Source organism: Haemaphysalis longicornis, unplaced genomic scaffold (assembly GCF_048455015.1).
Source record: "Haemaphysalis longicornis isolate Haplotype H1 unplaced genomic scaffold, Haemaphysalis longicornis Haplotype H1 scaffold_8, whole genome shotgun sequence".
Taxonomy (NCBI): Eukaryota; Metazoa; Arthropoda; class Arachnida; order Ixodida; family Ixodidae; genus Haemaphysalis; species Haemaphysalis longicornis.
Window position 1 is genome coordinate 88,397,427 of NW_027526445.1, and position 18,654 is coordinate 88,416,080.

General features: G+C 46.6%; 1 protein-coding gene across 1 annotated transcript; it reads left to right on the forward strand.

The window, feature by feature from the left end:
* Positions 1-2,115: 2,115 nt before the first annotated feature.
* On the forward strand, positions 2,116-5,798 carry LOC144148375 (uncharacterized). The gene is made up of 3 exons (XM_077679917.1): positions 2,116-2,387; positions 3,338-3,534; positions 5,773-5,798. The coding sequence occupies exons 1-3, from the start codon at positions 2,179-2,181 to the stop codon at positions 5,796-5,798; spliced, it is 432 nt and encodes a 143-aa protein (XP_077536043.1). The 5' UTR covers positions 2,116-2,178.
* Positions 5,799-18,654: the final 12,856 nt, after the last annotated feature.

An 18,654-nucleotide genomic window follows, 5' to 3' on the forward strand; every position in this document is an offset into this window, starting at 1 on the left:
CACAATTGTCATCAAAATAAGGCAGTTCTCCTAACTTCTATGGAAGCTATATTGTCTGGGGGTTCTCCTGGGAGAAAATAATGGGCCAGTGAAAGCCTCCGTCATCAACGCATAAATCAATAAAAGCTCATCTGTGCTTTCTAAAAACAACAAACTTGTACAGAAGACTGGAGCACAACAGATACAATATCTGAACTTAGTGGCGTCTATCACCTTTGGTGTAACAACTCTCGCCACACCTCTTTACGCCCTGTCAGTACCTCTCCCCTTTTTTACGTTCCTTCTTTTCTACTTCTTGCTCGCCTTTCCCGCGAGTAAGATATGGCCTGGGGAACAATACTGCCCTTCTTTTACATTTTTTCTTGCTACATTCCTGCTTTCCATTTCAAACAACCTGTGACCAATAAAAAAGTTCTGCACGCCCGCCTAATTGCTCTACTGGTCTAGGTAAGAACACAAATGTTACTACGAGGGTGAGATTGTCGTAATCGTCATTACAGCCTGGAGAAATATTTAGCTTGATTGGTTGCGAATTCAGCTGGTTAAGCGAAGAGTTTGACCAGGCGATCATTACCTGCTGAGAGTTGTCTGCGCATTATGGCGTGAGAGCTAAGTAGTGGGGTACTATGTGAAGGTTACAACTTTCATGACTGCAATGGACGAAAAACCTTATCACAACCCTACATACTCTGCTCCCTCAGGGAAAGCCTAGATAAATATAATAGCATTGTCTTGTCACAGTTTCTGAAAACTCACAGTTTTTGCAACGAAGATGGTGCTTCCAGCATTCTGCAACCAAATCTCCCTAGCAATGTCACTCAGCTTGGTCTGTACTCATAACAACCGTTACCACAATTTAAGTAAACCTGCTGGAATTGTACTGCCCCTACGTAATAGAAAATAATTGCAGCTCTCGCAACAGCAAGCCTTAGAGAATTAGCCATGGAAAGAGTCGCGATCTCTGAGTTTTGTTCCTGCTGTTTCGAGGGTTATTAGGAAAACAATTGTATACTTTATTTTACGCATTAATACTAGAAATATTGAGCTTGCGATAACCTTTCCAGCTGTTTAGACGCTCTGGAGATATCAACTGGCATACACAGCAACAGTTTTCATGTTGTCTGCTTCAGCATGTTTACAAAATGATCGGAAAAACTGTAACAAATATTTCCCTTGTCTCGGCTAGAGTGGACTTACGAAGTTAGCCCATAACCAGCAGAAATATCTTCGGTGAAAACCCCGCCTTCATTTCTGCCAACTGAAGACAACAACGAAAAAATTGCATTTGTTGCGGAACTTCAAGATCATTTTGGTCTTTCTGCATAGCATGCTGTACCAGTTTTTATCCTTTGTTTATTATGAGCCTGGAGTTCACGGTAAAAACATATTGCAGAGCGAAGTGTGCCTAAAGACAACAAGTCGAACGGATAATTGGAGGCAACACAAGCGCTGTGTTCCTACTATGTTATGTACACATCTGCTTTGGGTAATATGCGCTGTTCACAGCTTTTTAGCCAGTCACCAACACTGCCAACAGTGTATAACAAAGGACGAAAAGCAAGAAGGAAACTCATAATTGGAAAGCACACGCAAAACGCACAGTAGAGCGTTGACACTCTACTGTGCCTGTGATTAGTTGACCATTTCTTCACTGGTTGTGCTACTCCTTGTTTCTAGCGCAGTATAAGTTCGCTGACCCCTCCAACCTTGTTTATATGAGCAAAAGTGCATCGATCTTGGATAGCTTACTATACGAGTAACTTGAAATTAGTACTGCAACAAACTCTCGGGTTAGATGGGGAAACCAGCTTTCAATAGACAGCTTTTAAACTTCTGCACTTGCGCGTTGAGCAAGTGCAGAAGTTAAAGTGGCTGGGCGAGTTGGTACTGGTTCATCGCTTAAGGAACAGCTCTCGTCTTGTGTTATTTCTTCTTCGTCTTCTGTCTGACCACAAAGAAAATGTAAGCGTTGAGCCCAAGCCTCGTGTATAACACAAACAGGCTGCACCCCTGCCAGGGCTTTCTGCGTGGGCAGGGCCGTACCAATAGACCCTATGCGAAATTGCTTGGTGATCTAGCAACACTGATGTAAACGAGACCGTCGGCCATATTGGTACGGGCGCCGATCGGGAAGTCCCGTATTGTTTACTGTGGAAGAGTAGGTGACGGTAACGCGGTATGGCTCAAACTGGACGGTGTTTTCCGGCTCTCGACCGCGGATTGTGGACGAAGGACTTGCCTGCGCTGCCGACTGTGTCCGAAGACTCATACCACTCGGGGTGCCGCGCCAAAGACCCATCCGAGCGGCAGCGAAGCAGGGCATGCCGCCTAGCCACCGAGGCGCATTGCTCGCCTTCATCGGTGCGGACAAACACGTGCGACTCGCAGTAAGTAAATCCTTCTTTGTTTTTACTTGACGCGAGTTAACCGGTATGAGCATTTGTAGAGCACTTTGTTCATTGTTGTTTACCACGCAAATGCGTAGCGGCGACCCTGTTGCAGTAACCCTGAAAGAGACAATCGCTAGACCGTACCGCTAGTGGGTGGATTAGGTGTTTTCAAATGCTGTACATGGAATTTACGGGATGATTTTTGGCGAAGATGTTTAAGGAAAGGTTGCGGCCGTTTCCGGTGACGGTCGTCCGCCCGCGCGTGTGCCGCAAAGCAATCGTGCTTTGCGGCGAAGTCAACTACAAAAGCGCACATACGCCTTGAGTTTTCTTTTTTAGTGTGTGTTCATTATTTACTGCGCATGCTCTGCGCAAAAATCTGTTTGTGTGTCTTTCTTCTCCCTTTTTGGCGGTGGGGTGGTTGTGTTTGTTTCTAAAGCGCATGTTTTTTGTGTGCACGAATAGATAATACAGTAAAACCTCGTTAGCTCGAACTCACTGAACTAGAAGATTTTTTTTAATTCGATGGGTCATCGGTATAGCCCGAATGTTTACCTGTTTATCTCGAAAGATTCTGGAAGTGAATTCCAGATAATCATATTATTGCTTGCTTAAGTTATGACGAACACGATTATGCAGGTACTGGTATACATCATTACCCACACTGAGGTTTTTAAATGTTAACCTTCCTTCTCTTGAAAAATGCATTAACAAAGCATGCAGAGATACTTGCACGCTCGAACTTGACAAACAATTTTGACATCATTGCTATTTGAGGTGCAGATTATTGCCCTTGCAACAGTGTTAAGCAAGACACAAAATCTGGTCATTTTGAGTCTGTTCCTTGCGGCCACTGCTTTCTGCTCTGTCCCTTTACCATAAACTGTAGCGGACTAGTCCTGTTCTTCCCTGAGTGTTATTTACTGATACTCTCTCTGTTCTTGCAGGTTGGGCCTCATCCATGTGCTCAGCAGCTGCTTTCGCTCCCAGAAGAAAAGTGGCCGGCCCTATGTTGTGTGCCTCACCTTTGAGACGGACAGTGGGGCGATTGGGGAGGCATCGTGCGAGTGCCCGGCGGGTTGCAGTGGAGCATGGAGTCACATCCTGACTGCTGTGCACCTACTCGCCCTCTTGCAAGCCGAAGGTTTTAAGAGGCGCCACCGGAGCTTGCGTGCACTGAGCTGCCACAACAGCGGGGACGTTCGAGACAGGAGGGTATCAAGCCAGCGAGTGTCCAAAACATTGACTGGAGAAGCCCGCGATAAAATGGCCCCTCCCTTCCCTTTCCAATGCGTCTGTTCGATGCACGTCGAGTACAGGAGCAATGCGAGCAGCAACAAAGTGCCCTGCAGGCGCTTGGGAGAAAACTTGCTAGCCTTGGGAATTAGTTTTTTGCCCCAGTTGTGCTGGCCTCCCGCTCCTCCTCTCCCCCCCCCCCCCCCCCCCCAGTTACAGCAACAAGGACTGGCATGGCACCTGAAGGGTCACCTATGAGCTACCAGCAAGCATTCATGCCACATTTCGCCGTGGTCATCTCGCAAGCACGCAGAGGCTGGGCAACGTCGTGTTTACTAGACCGCGACATGCAGGGGTGCGCGAATGCTTCTTTTTGTTCCATTTCTATCTACAGTTATATCCACAAAAACGCAAAAGCACTAAAGCTGATGCGCGGCGGCCTGATGCAACTGTGGCCGTTTTCTTTTTTCTTTTTGAATAAAACTTGAAAATTGTCTCAGCTACCTACATCAATGGCCACTATCATTACGTCGGAGGCATGCCTGCAGCATGTGACAAACTAGAGGAGTGAGTGTATTTTAGTCGCAAAATATTCGACAGTAAATACATCGTTACTGGAATGACAATGGGCACCAAGTTAACTTGACGTTACAACAAACCTTTCAGCCCAGCAAATCGGGAACCAAGTGCAAAAGCTCGAATTTTCCACCGTTAGATCATCATAAAACTGTGTTCGCCACTTCTGCAACGACACGCGGCTAAATGCAACGTAAAGAAACCAACAACACACTCCCATACCGTGCGCGCCCGCCACAGAGGAAATTTTCAACCGCGCCGTGACGGCGTAGTGCGGCAAGAAAAGTTTGTTTACAGCCCTAGGTAAGATAAAAGCTCGTGTAGGGGCTAAGCGGTACCATTTAACAATGAAATGAAGCGTGCGCAGAGCCAAAGGGACGAGTAAAGAAACAGCCTAATTTTGGCAACGTGGGGTACTTTTTCCCGGTCGAGCGCCGCTGTTAGTCGCGTGAATAGGCAGCGCACGCTCAGGCTTCATTTAGAATACAAAGGCTAGATAACAGAACTCCAAGACAGCTGTATATTTCATACGGACAGCGACTACGGAACCCCGCGCTTAGCGAACCAACGACAAATATTCGCTCCAAGCGCACCGCGCCCAGCGTGTCACAAAGGTTGCTCGCGCCGGCACAGTTCGCGTCACAAAGTTCGCTCAAAATCGTGGAACTTCACGAACCTTTTTTCCATTTGAACCGGTATTTCCGCATTGCGTGCTCTGCGGCACGAATCAATGCTCCGGCATTGTAGTCTATCACCAAGAGCGGTCAATGCCCGCCTTCTATGTTTTGCTAATTGGTTTCGGTTTCAAACGACCGTACCAAAATGGCGGACCTAGTTACCGGAGTCGACGTGAGATGGCGGGGCGCATTTTGCATAGGGTCTATTGCACCAGTAGCGAAAGGCGCGCCTATTGCGAAGGCTTCAGGTAATCAAGGCTTAGGCTTACATCTAATGGCACAGATTTGATGCGTGATTTCGCTAGCAGCACGGAATATGATATATGGTACAGCTGACAGCTTCCAGGAACTACCAAACAAAAGTGAAACACCAACCGCAAATGCACCCTCATGCCCGTAGGTGGGTGCAAGATTTACCTTCCAAAAAACTTACTACGCTTTTGCGATTTACTCTGAACTGTCTAATGGTCTTGTTTAATCTTGTACTTTTCTGGGTGTTTGATTCTAATGAGCCGTAACAAGCTGTACCTAAAGCTATCTGCGACCTTAACGGTTCTCATGTAAGAGTGGTATTAAAGACTGGATGCGCAGTGAAGCAAAAGGAAAGTGTGGTGTCACAGAGCGAATTTGGCTAACGGTCTCCTCTGTTCATGATATTGTAACCGACCGGAATGACACTATGCACACTTATTCCTGCTGAAAGGACTACTTATTGGACCACGTTAATATTACTGGAATTTAGCTGCCGAAAAGATGGAAGGCGCATTCCTCCAAATGTTTTTACTTTAATATGTTGCCTACACTGTTAACCTAGTAGAAACAACACTGTAACATTTCCTTGTCATGAATTACCTTGTAGCTGATCTAACAGTGCTCAGCCACTAATGTTGCAGTGCTTGATCCCCCGGAGAGCAAGTGAAAGAAGAAACCTTTGTCATGTCCTGCTTGAACAATGCTTTGTCTGCACTCAAATGCATATAATAAATCAATATAACCTAGGGAAACTCAATAACGTAGCCACTAATATACCAATATACAACCTAAATACATGAAAACTACGCGCACTGGCAGCTACGCAAAACGGTGAGACCACGTGCAACAAGAACACGTTCCCGTACTTCTGTCTCTTTTAGCACAGACAAATTACTCGTCTTGCAAAAAGCTGATGCATCAAACCAAATAAAAATTCCCCGTAAACATAAAATGTGTCTATTGTCAAATTCACAGGATAAATATAATGGTAACTGCATTGGCATTCCTGACAGCTGTAGGGTAATGCCACTCCCGTTCAGCAAATGTCAATTGCTCTCTAAGGCAACCACGTCAAGCACTGGCGGGAAGCAATATATATTTAAACTTTTCCCCTTAGACAACAATCCGCCTCGCCCCCGCAACGGGGAAATGAGTATTCATGGTGACGGTGAGCAGCGACACCGCGGACCCCGACCTCCCATACATAAGCCGTGTACAACCGTGGCGAGGTGTTTAAAGGTGAAAGCTAGAAGCCGCAAACGGCGGCCGTCGGAGCCTTTGTCAAGCTCTGGCCGATGAGCCAGAGTCTGTCTACCACGCAGGGAGTTCCCTGTCTACCACGCAGGAAGTTCCGGCACCTCTTTGACTACCAGGGTAACGTCAAAGGAGAATGTACCCCCTTCTCCCTACTTTTATACTATGCCGTATGGTATTTTCAAACCCCCCCCCCCCCCCCCAACCGTGATCGGCCCCCTTAAATGGGCCGCACCGAAGTATCGTTTCCCCCATTGATATCTCTGATATTTCATGAACCAGATCATTACTCTCGATTTCTTGTCATGGAGTCCCTCAATCGAACCCACCCTCTTGCATCTCAGTCAGTCTTCTTGATCGCCGAGTATCTTGAACCTATAATAGGAAAATCGTATAAGTGCAAAAAACAAAGGTCTCGTGAACTCCTAATCGAAATAAATGACAAGCAGCAGTCTGCAAAGATTCTAGCTCAGACTAGACCAGCTGATCTTGACATCAGCGTCACACCCCATCGGAGCCTCAACCGCTCGCAGGGTGTGATATTCGAGACAGATGTCCTGAACGAAACGGATGCTGATCTCATTGCCGGCTTGAGGGATCGGGGCGTCACAGCCGGGAGACGCATCACTATCCGCCGAGACGACAAGGAGGTTTCCACCAGGCACATTATCTTGACTTTTGACCGCGCAGTTCTTCCACAACACATAAATGCAGGTTTTATTCGTGGCCCCATCCGTCCGTACATCCCGAACCCACGATCCTGTTAAAGTGCCAGTGGTTCGGGCATGGTACAAACTCTTGCCGTGGCCGAACGACGTCTGCGAAATGCGCGGCGCATTATCGTCCGAGCGACAATTGTCCATCCGATACCCTGTCTTGTGTGAACTGCGGCGGGCCGCATGCAGCGTACTCCCGCAAGTGTGAAAAATTCCAACTGGAAAAGAAGATAATCAACATCAACGTAACTGCGAACATCACCTTCCTGGAGGCGCGAAAGAGGTTCGCCTCTTTCCCCCAGGGGAGGTACGCTGACGCAGCTGGCCGGGGGGCGGAGCGGCGTCTGGTGTCCACAGGGACCCAGTTCAGCGGGTGAGACCGGGTCCCTCCGCACCCCCCGCTGGTTTGCCTCACGCAGCCCAACCCGGCACCACGCCGCTTACTGAGCAGCAGCGGTTGTGGTGCAAACCACTTCTGTTGGAACTGGTGGCCCTCCCGCCTCTGCTTCCCCGTCCTCCAGAGCGTTGAAGGGTGCCAAGGGGATGGACACCACGGGCCCCGTATCGGCTCCCACCGCCAGGGGTGGCTCAAACGAAGGGCTCCCGAAAGGGAGTAATGTCCGTGATCCCGGTTTGACGGGCGCCTTCCGGACATCTGAGGACGAGATGGACGTCACGCCGTTCTTGCCTGCAACGCACCGCAAGGAGCTGCCGCCGACGGCCTAAAAAGCCCAAGCCCAATCCAAGAGTAATCCAAGATCCAAGTAATCCAAGTAATCATTACCGCCCGGAAATAATTAGCATGCCACATTATCTCTTTAAACACTGTCCTCGAGGCTGTCGCGATCCGTAATCCAAGCCCAATCCAAGAACGGCCTAAAAAGCCCAATCCAAGAGTAACAACCACGAAAGACGACACATGAACACACACGAACACACACACTCCAGTCATTCTTAAATTTAAATAATCGGAACAGCAAACATCATCTAACGGAACTGCAAAAGCCTCCTTAAAAATTTTGACGATGTGTTTGAGACTCTGCTAGCCAGTCAGCCAAGTATCATGTGTCTCCAGGAAACCGACCTCAATTCTAAACAAACAAATTTCTTAAATAGGTACATGGTATTCAGAAAGGACAGGGTTGGCTGCACCCACTCTTGAGAAGCTGTGGCCATTACCGCCCGGAAATGATTAGCATGCCGCACTATCTCTTTAAACACTGTCCTCGGTAGCTATCGCGATCCGTACAATAATATTTAATAGGCTGATAGCGGTATGCTCCATTTACATCTCTCCTGATTTTGAACTTTTGAGCTCTGATTTGAAGGCACTGGTTGACCAGCTGCCCGAACCATACCTACTAAAAGGTGACCTTAATGCGCACAACTCACTTTGTGGCTCATCCAGAACGGATGCCCGAGGTGGAATGATAGAGAAGTTTCTTACATCCTCTGGAGCATGCCTTTTAAAGCACGAGAGGTGTGGCGTCCTGGAGCGTTGCCGCTTTAGATTTATCTCGCCGAAAATATCCCAGACCGGCGACCTCCGCCCGTATATTGCACACTCCGCGAAAAAGTCCCTCACTTTCGAGGCATTACTCCAGAGGCAGAATGGCACCGAGAAAGAAAAAAAAGTATGGAGGGTGCTTGAATCCACGCAGTAAACCAGCGAAACAATAACCTTTGAGATTCGCAAATAAAATTCAGATATCGGCGTTCATCCCACCTGATGTTTCCTTTGTAAAAAATAAACCGAAGTGGTCAACCATTTATTCTTTGTATTGTTTGCATGTCGTTGTATTTTTTTATTGTAGCAGTTAGCATCCATAAATTGTACACCACAGTAAAGGTAATTTAGTGTGAACAAATTACAATTTCCGGCATATGAAGGATGTTATAAATGAACATTTCACGCTGCTCTATATCAACTGCAACTCTAGCGTTGCTAACGGTGCTGACGATCTTCACACCTCCTGAGTTGACACGAACGCGGCTCCGCGCTCTGCAGAAAGCGCCGGTGGTTACATAGCTGCCTTGTAGACGCCGAAACTCTCTGACCCTTCTATTGCACAGTTTCTGGTAACGCAACGTGATGTCTTTCAAACTTCCGAACTTCGCGCTTCTCCGGCTGGACCGACGCAGCTGCCAGTAGGCTGAGCCTGGCGAGGCTGACAGCTGTCGATACCACTACCGGGAGTGAAAATTTTGAAGACGTCGAAAGTGATTTTTTCGCTGGCATTGTGCCGGTAGTGTCAGATTCAACACAAACACATTTTAATTTGTTCGTTAGCAAACCGCAGACTTCCCTTCATGAAGCGAACAGTCCTACCTTCCCATAAAATCGTTCTTCGACACATTCGCTCATTTGTGAGTTTTGAAAGGCGAGTCTACATAAAATGATCTACTTAAATACCAACCACCTTTCGAGGCACCTTCTAGTTCGTTATACGCGGGTTTGACGGTAATGGTTATCCAAGGCCCATTGCTTATATTTTATTTAGATCTGTGCAAAAGGACGGCGCCCGCGAATAGATTTTGCCGCATTATCTTGCCTAAACACTCGGGTGATCTCAGGCAATGTAGCGTTTTTACAATTTTGGAGAATCACCATCACGTAACCAAACGGGTTGTACACCGAGACATCTGGACACACAACCCCGACTGAGTGCGGTAGCGTAGGATTTAGGCTCTTTATCCTTGACTGAGATGTGGACAGGAAACAAGCTACCTGGATCGGTGAACCAACTAGAGAAGATGATATCATATTTAAGATAAAGCAAAATAAATGAATTTCGGTTGGCCATGTAGTGAGACGAACCGACAACCGGTGGACGGTTAGGGGAAACGTGTGGTTACCAAGTGATAAGTCTAGAAAAAGGGAAAGGACATTGAGCCGATGAAGGGTCGAAGTAAAGAAATGTGGGAGTAAACTTTGTATTTGAGTAGCGCGGGACAAGAGCGGTTGGTGGTCAATGAGTGGGGCCTTCGTACGGCAGTGGATCTGATTAGAGTAATGGTTGTGGTGATGATAATGATGGTGTGCTTTGAATGTGCTGATAATTGTAGTGTGGTAACTGGAACCTTGGGGGCGCTTCCGCCAAGGCCTGGCGTTCCTTAGTGTTATTACAAGAGGGAGTACAAGTCCCCCCTCAGCTTTCTCTAAATGATGGTGGGGTATTCCAGCATCATTAACCCCCATAATAAAAAAAACCGCTCTAGGAAACTACTGTTTCTACAAGTTAACCTGAATTCTGTAGAACTGTTTGGGAAATTTGTACTACCACGCGGGCATCTACATGATATCTGCAGAACGCCGTCACTGCACATCTACTTTTAAGGCTATCACATTGAAGAGTTCTTAATTTTGCAAAGCTATAAAACAAATGAAAAACTGCGTCGTTTCACAATAGAAAAAAAGTACCCGGGAAACACTAGGCTCTTTACTAGCCTTTATGCGGAAAACCTGGTGAAATTTATGCGCAATTTAAAATACTGCTACACCGTTTTGCGTCATTTTTTTTTTGTTTTTTTTGTCCGGCAGCAAAAAGTTACGTCGCCTGAATATTTCTGTGCTTCCCCGTGTTTCCTGGATACTCTGAAGCTGAAGATGTGTATAAATGGCCGCATCTTCACTCCTTGGATGATGACGAGGGTGCGGAGTAGGGGAACTCGAATTGACATCCAAGTTGCACCTCGAGTGACATCCGATTTACGCCCCGACGGACATCCGAATTGCGCCTCGACCGTCATTCGATTGAACAGTGAGTTGAACCTTGATTTTCCCCTAATAAAAACTAAAACTCATAGATCAAATCGAATTTCGCTTGATTTTCGCTTGATGCTGGTGTGTGCAGAGGTGGACGCGGACGGACATTGGGAGGTCCTAAAGTATTCTGCGCCGTTAGAGGTGAGGGAGTAAGCCGTTTGACTCTCCGGTACTAACTCACGGCCGTAGCCCAATGGGTCAGACGACTGACACTAACTTTATCTGGTCTACCAGACTATATACAGGCTCTAATCCTTCCTGTGCCTGTGTGATGTTTTTGCATGAGTAACTGATATGTGCACGGAGGCGGACGGACACTGTGCGGTCTTAAGCTACCCCGCACCTAATACTTATACTCATAGTTCTCTTTAATGTGGAGTCCCTTTACCCGGCATCGCTTCTTTGTTACGTCTTTCCACTGGCTACCCCGCTAGAACAACTTTCCTACCCCTTTCCATGTGTTTGCTTGCTGTGAATTTGAGAAATGCGCTTATAACGTTGAGAGCGCAGCTATCAACAGTTGTGCGTTATTTCCACGCAGTGCGGAAAAATTTCCTTCGCTCAGAGGGCTAAATGCGGGAATCGAAGGAACGTAAGCGCGATGAAAAGCGCGAATGGGCGCGAAAATAACAAAAAAGTGCTGCCACAAAATGTGCGGCCACCTCCAGTGTCAGCCCCGCGAATAGTATTGCGAATCCCTTGGTGATAAATAGCATCTTGCCCGCTTGCACCTTTGATATGATGCAAACCCTCTTGCTCAGGTTCCCAAATTTCCACTCCTACATCTCCGCCAGGAGGCGCTCGTGCACAAAAGCGGATGCCAGGTTATTCGTACATGGGTGGAAAGAGTAGGGAGGAGAACCGTGGAGCCGCCGCCAGCCTTCATGCCCTCTCCTATAGCATAACATGGGCTGGTAAGGTGTTTCGAAGTAGACGTCTCGTATAACAATGGGGCCATTCTAGCCTCATGCCGGGTCTAAAGATGTTAGCGAGTACGTTACACATATAGTAAGAGGCCTTTGACCAGGCAGGGACACCGGCAGTCCAGTTTTTATCCACTAGAATAAAGCAGGATTCCGTCCAAGTTTTGTTTAACTAAGTACAAAAAAAGTATGCTCAATTGCAGTGTTGTGCCATCCTTCCAATGCACGAAGCTTCGCTGGTCAACCTTCACAGGTTGCAGTAACTAAATATTTGTTTTGCTGCTTCATTTCTTCATGTTCAGAGGTAAACGACGTCACCAACCCGACTTTCATACGTTGCGGCATCCCTGTAAACGAGATTTAATCCATTTCATGATACAAGAGCAGCATTGTCTCTGTGGCCCCTGCGCCACCAACGGCTTTGCTTTGAACACTATTTTCAATTTGTTATGCAACTGCGAAAGGGCTCCCCTCTTCTGTCTCGGTGGCCTTGTATGTACAGTCATTTGTGACAGAACGTGTGCCCACGATTGCAGGTCCAGGTATTTTACTTTTTTTTCAAGATTCGCGTATTTCATTATATTATATTTTTTTGCTCAATTCTCCGTCTTCCTGTTGTAAACAAAGAGGTTTTGTGCCAGCTAGGTCTGTTTAAAAGACGGGTGTCGCATGCTGAAAGGGTAAGTACACTTTTACCTCGCCACATAAATGTCGGGCTTGCCGCAATTTTGGAACGGAATGTTCTGGAATGCCACTTCTTAGAGTCTGGGTACGGCGTGGCAGGTTTGTACATGTAGAATTTACGTGCCGTAACCTTCAGGTGTCTCCCGTCACGCTCTTTCATTTAACCTGGGCCGTTCCCAATACATAGTTTAATACATAAATGAGAAGCTGGTACATTTAGAGAAGCGGCGATGCTCTGAACGAGCGAAGGATTCCGGAAGAAAGCGCCGCACATGCGTGGGGGCTGCAGGTCGCAGCACCACGATCAGTTACCTCGGAAATGTAGCGTAGTAGAGCTTTTAAGGTGATATATTTGTGGGTCCAGATACACTGTACAAGCATATGCTTTAAAAGCAGAGACCTCAAGCAAACGGCTCGTTGCAAAATATAATAATGCCGTTGAAAATGCAAAGATTTATTGAAATATGAGGCCAGAAGAGACAAAGGAACGCGACCATATATTAACCTGTTTATTTCTCATTTCCAAGAAATTGGTCGCATCATACAGGAATTTCTACAAACATTCAAATTATGTAATAGCTAACTGAGGCTTGGGAACCCCACTGGAATACTATCGCAACAGTGAGCCCTACTGGCGGGGGCAGATGCAAACTCTGAAAGAGAGAGCGGAAAAAGTGAAAGCAACTGAGTTGTCAGTGTTCGCGAGAGCCACGACTTGTAATCTTTTCTTCGTGGCAAAGCTTTGGTTTTATGCAAGTGCTGCATTATTCGAGTTTGAATGTCCAGAAGCTATATCGCGTATTAGCAGTTTTTGTGTGGGGGTCCGCGTGGGAGAGGAGCAGTAGGATGAATTTGTTTCGGCGAATCCGTGACGGAGGATTGGCACTGACTCATCTGTTTGTACGGCAACTCGTAAACCGATGTTTGCTTCTACGCGAAGTACAGGACCCTTTTCTACGCACTGTAATGAAAGTTCGGTTACTGCTTGCTTTGCCAGAATTTGTGGTTTCTGCAAGTTGCATGCCAGGCGGTGTCCATGGATATTTTAAAGAAAATGTTCTATCATTGCAATTTTTAGCAACGCGTTTTTCAATGCAATATCTGGCCAATATAACTAGCAAAAAATTATATAAAGATGTATGTGACGTAGCCTTCCCAGTGCCACTGTGTAGAGCTCTGTACAACAGTGGTCCACGACAAGATGTGTTAAAACGAGTGAAGCGCATGAAAGTGTCACCTGGGGCAAAGACGTTCTTTTGTAAATTGCACAGGGTTACACTTTCAGTCGCTACGTGGATAAAATAAAAGGGTCTCTCAGTGCCATGGGGAACCGACTGTCCTATTTCCAAACAACCCGAAACTGTGGAGCATGTTTTTCTTCATTGTTGGGCCGCAGTGTTCCTTTGGGATGTCCTCGAACGGTAACTACAGAAAGATTTTCCACGTAGCCCACACGGTATACGCTTTTTGAGCATTGATAGAGAGGACCGTGTGCTATTTGACAGTGTCATGTTGTTGGGTCTGCACTGCATTTGGCGTTCGCGCATGGCTTGTCTGCATTGTGATGTAGACGCGCGACCAACGAGACAGTATTTTAGGGAAAGTGTGTCACAGTTTGTTGAAGTTCGGAGACCAAAGATGTCTCCACCAGAGTGGATGTCTAATAATTGAACCCATAAGTACGCGTAGGGAATTTTAATAGACAACACCGGCCCTGGCGGGCATGTTGGCATTAGTGTGATTTTTTTCTTTGTCATTGTACCCTTACCTGGTGTTGCTGTCCGAGAAGGGCAATAAAGAAAAAAAGAAGGCAGAATCGAGTTACAGACAGACAGGCTTGACAGACTGACATACAGGCAGACCAAACTTTCTGGGTGTTACTAGGCCAAGAAAGACCGTCGTCATAAATAAAATGTATTGACAATCATACTGAGCTGAACAATATGGGCTCCGCTTTGCAAATAACAAAATGTAAAATGCGCACACTAGGGGCAACGTGGGCGCAACCCTTGTGTTGCTCGTTTGAAAGCACAGTTTTAACAAAGTCGTTTAACCCGCGGAGTGTCGTTATTCTTCTCCCGCCACAGCTGAGTGTAATTCTGAATACTCTAAAATATACTTTTGAAGCATTGTTTGTAATATAAAGTGTTAATTTGTATAGTGTTTAAATTTTTTTTTAATTTATAGCGTTTTTGTAACAAATGACAGGGGAATTTTGAATGCACCAGTGACTGTTTAACGACCTTGCAAAACGTTTGCATATTATGCAAATAAACTTGTAAACGGCTTTAGTTTTTTTAACCTGATAATTACAGTGTTTTGCAAAATAAAATATTTAAAGCGCTGTCAATTACACCATTTACTAGGTTGATGAGCTTTCGGTAGTCTTGGTTACTGTGCAGTTATAGTTGCCTTGAGAAAATTCTGTGCTCTAATGTGTGTCTCAATATTTCTTATATTCTAAGGTTACCTCAACCTTCTCCACTGTCTCTACAAGACGAACGCTTTACCCGAATTGACATTGCTGTAGTTATTGCGCGAAGCGTCAAGCTCGCGAAGCGCTGAGATCACACGCACAATCCTAGTTCGGCGGGACGCGGCACTCAATTGCCAACCCCCCCCCCACCCTGTTTGACAACGGTAGGCTTTGAATTTTAGAGCAGTTTCAATGTGTGTGCCCATGAAGCCGATTGGACACAGGCGAAAAAAAAGGTCCGCAGATCTGAACATTCTGCGAAAGTGTGGTCAAAGGACAAGTCTTCTGTTTCCTTTGTTACGTAACTTTCGGTCCCCTTTCAGCCGCATACTTCTCACGCTGCTCTCCCTTTTTCTTGGTCCTTCGAAGATGAACATTTAGGAGGTTTGCTCAAGTAAATTGATTCTTCCGCCATTCGCACTGGTGGCGCTCCTACTGCTGAAATGTTTTCTCAAGCTTGTCACTGGTGCAGTATGATCGAAGTTCGTACGCGAACCTTTTAAAGCGATAGGTTTTGGAAGCCAGAGCTTGAAGGCGCCGTATAAAAACAATGATGCATCTCCCCACAAGGCGGTTCGTCGACTGAAAGCTTCGTTAAGACCTGAAGACAGATACCATTTGCTGGCAACCGAACTTCCGTATATCAAATTCTATTACTTTCAAATCGCAAAAAAGCAACGCGTCTACATACGGCCACACATGCATTGATCAAGAAGAATGAGTTGGAACGTTAATATTGGCTTATAAACAACGAATATATAAACATGTAAAACTTCCATAAATGAATTTACTTAGTGCCAGATGCATGGTCCCCTGGTTTTGTTCGTCCTTTGTAGAAGCGCTCGCTGAGAAACAATCATGTTTACGGTAAATGTGCGAAAGGTAATCAACTTACAACATTGCATGCCGACAGCAAACGGAGAGTATGGTGGGCGGATTCAAATGTTTTTTCTCAAATTCCACTCTGGGCCATTCTTTGCCGGTGGTCGAGCATTCCTAGAACTGCCGTAGTCTGGCCATTAAAGAACTGGACTTGAAGTTCTGCGTGCATAACTCGAGACCTTGTCATAACGAACCGCAAAAAGCACACTATACTTCAGGTCCAGCTGCTTGCATCATCCGATACGCTTGCGCCCTATGAGTGGGCTTGTGCCACTTGCTTACATTGGGCTTATAATACGTACCACCCGGGCTAGAGATGCATAGACAGTTAAACACCACAGATTTGAGAAATGATTTCTACTGACAAAGATCGAGGTCTCCACAAAATTTTTTCGCGCACACTAAGCGTGAAACACGCTCCTTTATACCGTAAACTTAGTTTTGAACACCACGTGACTCTTTATACGCGTGGTTATCGTTGATATCAGCGTGAAGCGGGTTTGGAAAACCCGCTTTCGCTTTATTATACGCGTGATGCAAGAATGCATACGTGTAAACCGTAAAAATCAAACTAAGAAGAATCTAGCGCCAGTGATCGCGCCTTTCCTAATCGCGCATATACACATCCTGATACATATCCACAACGACGCCATGGGGCGCACTGCTGCATGTTGCGGAGACTTGCGCCTCTTTTGTTTATTATGTCATGTCAATGGATTAAAAAGTTCGCGCTACTTCCACGATCTTGGCGAGGAAACGGAGTTAGACTCAGTGAGGACCGTTGGAGGGATCGCCTGGAGCAGGCGCTTTGTGCACCGTGTTTTTCTGCCATTCACGTCTGTACTGCGTGGAGTGATCGCTTTCTGTGGTAAAAAGTGGCAAAGAAAAAACAGTCTTATGGGAGATTTGACCTTGATTGGGCGGTGTGATGTTCCGTGCGGTTCGCGCGAGAGAACACCAAGTGTCGACTGCCGGAAATTCTCGCGCTACACGGCGCATTTCACTATACGAAATCAACTTTTCCGACCGGATGCCGTTTTTACAGTGGCCAGTCAGCTGTCATGCACGGTCGCTTGGAAAATCCAGGCAAACAAATTATTTTCAAATGTCTTTGCTGATATTGTATTGAACCATGTTCTGAATACCGACATTTTTAGTGTGTTGTATAGATGTAACTATTGACCTCGACATTTGTCATTAGTGTCAGGCCTAGTTCTGTATCTAGCTTCTGTTGGACACGGATCACGAGGCCGACAGGGAAAGTACAGAACAAAAGAGGAAGGGGTGCGTTGCTCGTTGTGGCTGGGAGTCGTTTTTCTCGTTCGCTGTCTGGTTTCCGTCGGTCTAGGCGTATATATGGCGTGCGGCACCTTTGGCATGTTGGCGGTGGACTTCGCGGCCGCGCTTGCCGTTCGCGTCGGTGGCCGCTCTCAGTCGAGGGGGCGCTACACCGCGGTTGATGAAGCCGCGTGCTCTTTCCGTCCTCCGCAAAGCACTTCGAAAATTACGAAAAGTGTTGTCTAACGCAAATTCACACAGTTGACGCGCACATTACGAAGCGCTGAAAATAATGTTGCATTGTACCGTACCACCGCTTTATTACCACATTAAAAATGAGCTCGTTTGTGCTGCACAACGCCGAAGCAGTTTGCGTGTTGTATGAGAGTGCAAAGGCATTGATTCAAACCGCTTTTTATCTTCGCCAGGTTTCACCCCTGCACATCGTTTGTCGGCACACTTAATGAGGCGACGTGAAGCAGCTGGTATGCGGCAGAAGACAGACAAATCGTGAAGTTGCAACTGGACACGCCACTGGAAAAAAAAAAACCTTGGTGCTCTGTTTGTGTTACATTAAGAACGTTAGGTATTTGTATGCTTTCAGGCAGGTCAGGCTGATCCCACGGCGGTCACACACAATGCCGTGCGCAATAGAATGCCCGTACACGAAGTCCACCCACAGTGGTCTGCTGTTTTATTTTTGTATCCACAGGCGAGATGGAAAATGCCCGCGTGCACGGGCGCCCAGTGGTGGCTGCATCTGTCGGCAATGAGCGGCTTCTTCGCCTGTCGCGGCGGGCTTCACTTTACCTGGCGTGATGGTCATCACGTTCGGATGGTGTCACGGGCATCAGCGAATCTCATTGCGTGCTCCTAAACCACACAACACTTCGCAAGCTGTTTGCCACGCGGTCACAGGACACCACACACACGGAGGATCAAAATATGTTCACAGCCAGCAGACGCGCGGATATGAAGGCTACTCCTCCAATAAATTCGATGTATCGCCTGCTTGACTGCATTCTCTGACCTTCGATGCTCGTCGAAAAGCATCGCACAAGGCACATAAATTGCGAACATCACGAAAAAAGCTGTAAGTTGCCCAAAACGCTGAGAACGCCCATAACCACGATTGTCGGGAGCCGCCATACCTGCAGAATCGTAGAGAACAAGCGACTTTGGCTCGGGCTCGAGTCGATTTGCGATGCCAATGCATTTTTGTAAAAGTTGAGTGCAAAATAATTGACACGAGATACACAAAAAGCCAACGGGTGTTGTAAGTCATGAGTTGATATTTACCATAATGTTTTGAAAATTATTACCAACTATTCTAAGAATAGTAATAATAAAATATATTGCTGGTAGCGAAACATGCGGCCATGTCGCGAGGTTGGCACTTGGCGCCGATAACCAGAGTCGCAATACAGTGTACTAGCACAGTGGCAAGTCTGGCGGCAGCGCATGGGAACTTTAGCTTAGCGCAGGGGGATGACCTAGGCGACCTAACCTAAGGTCAACCGATGAACTAGGGTCAAGCCTACAAT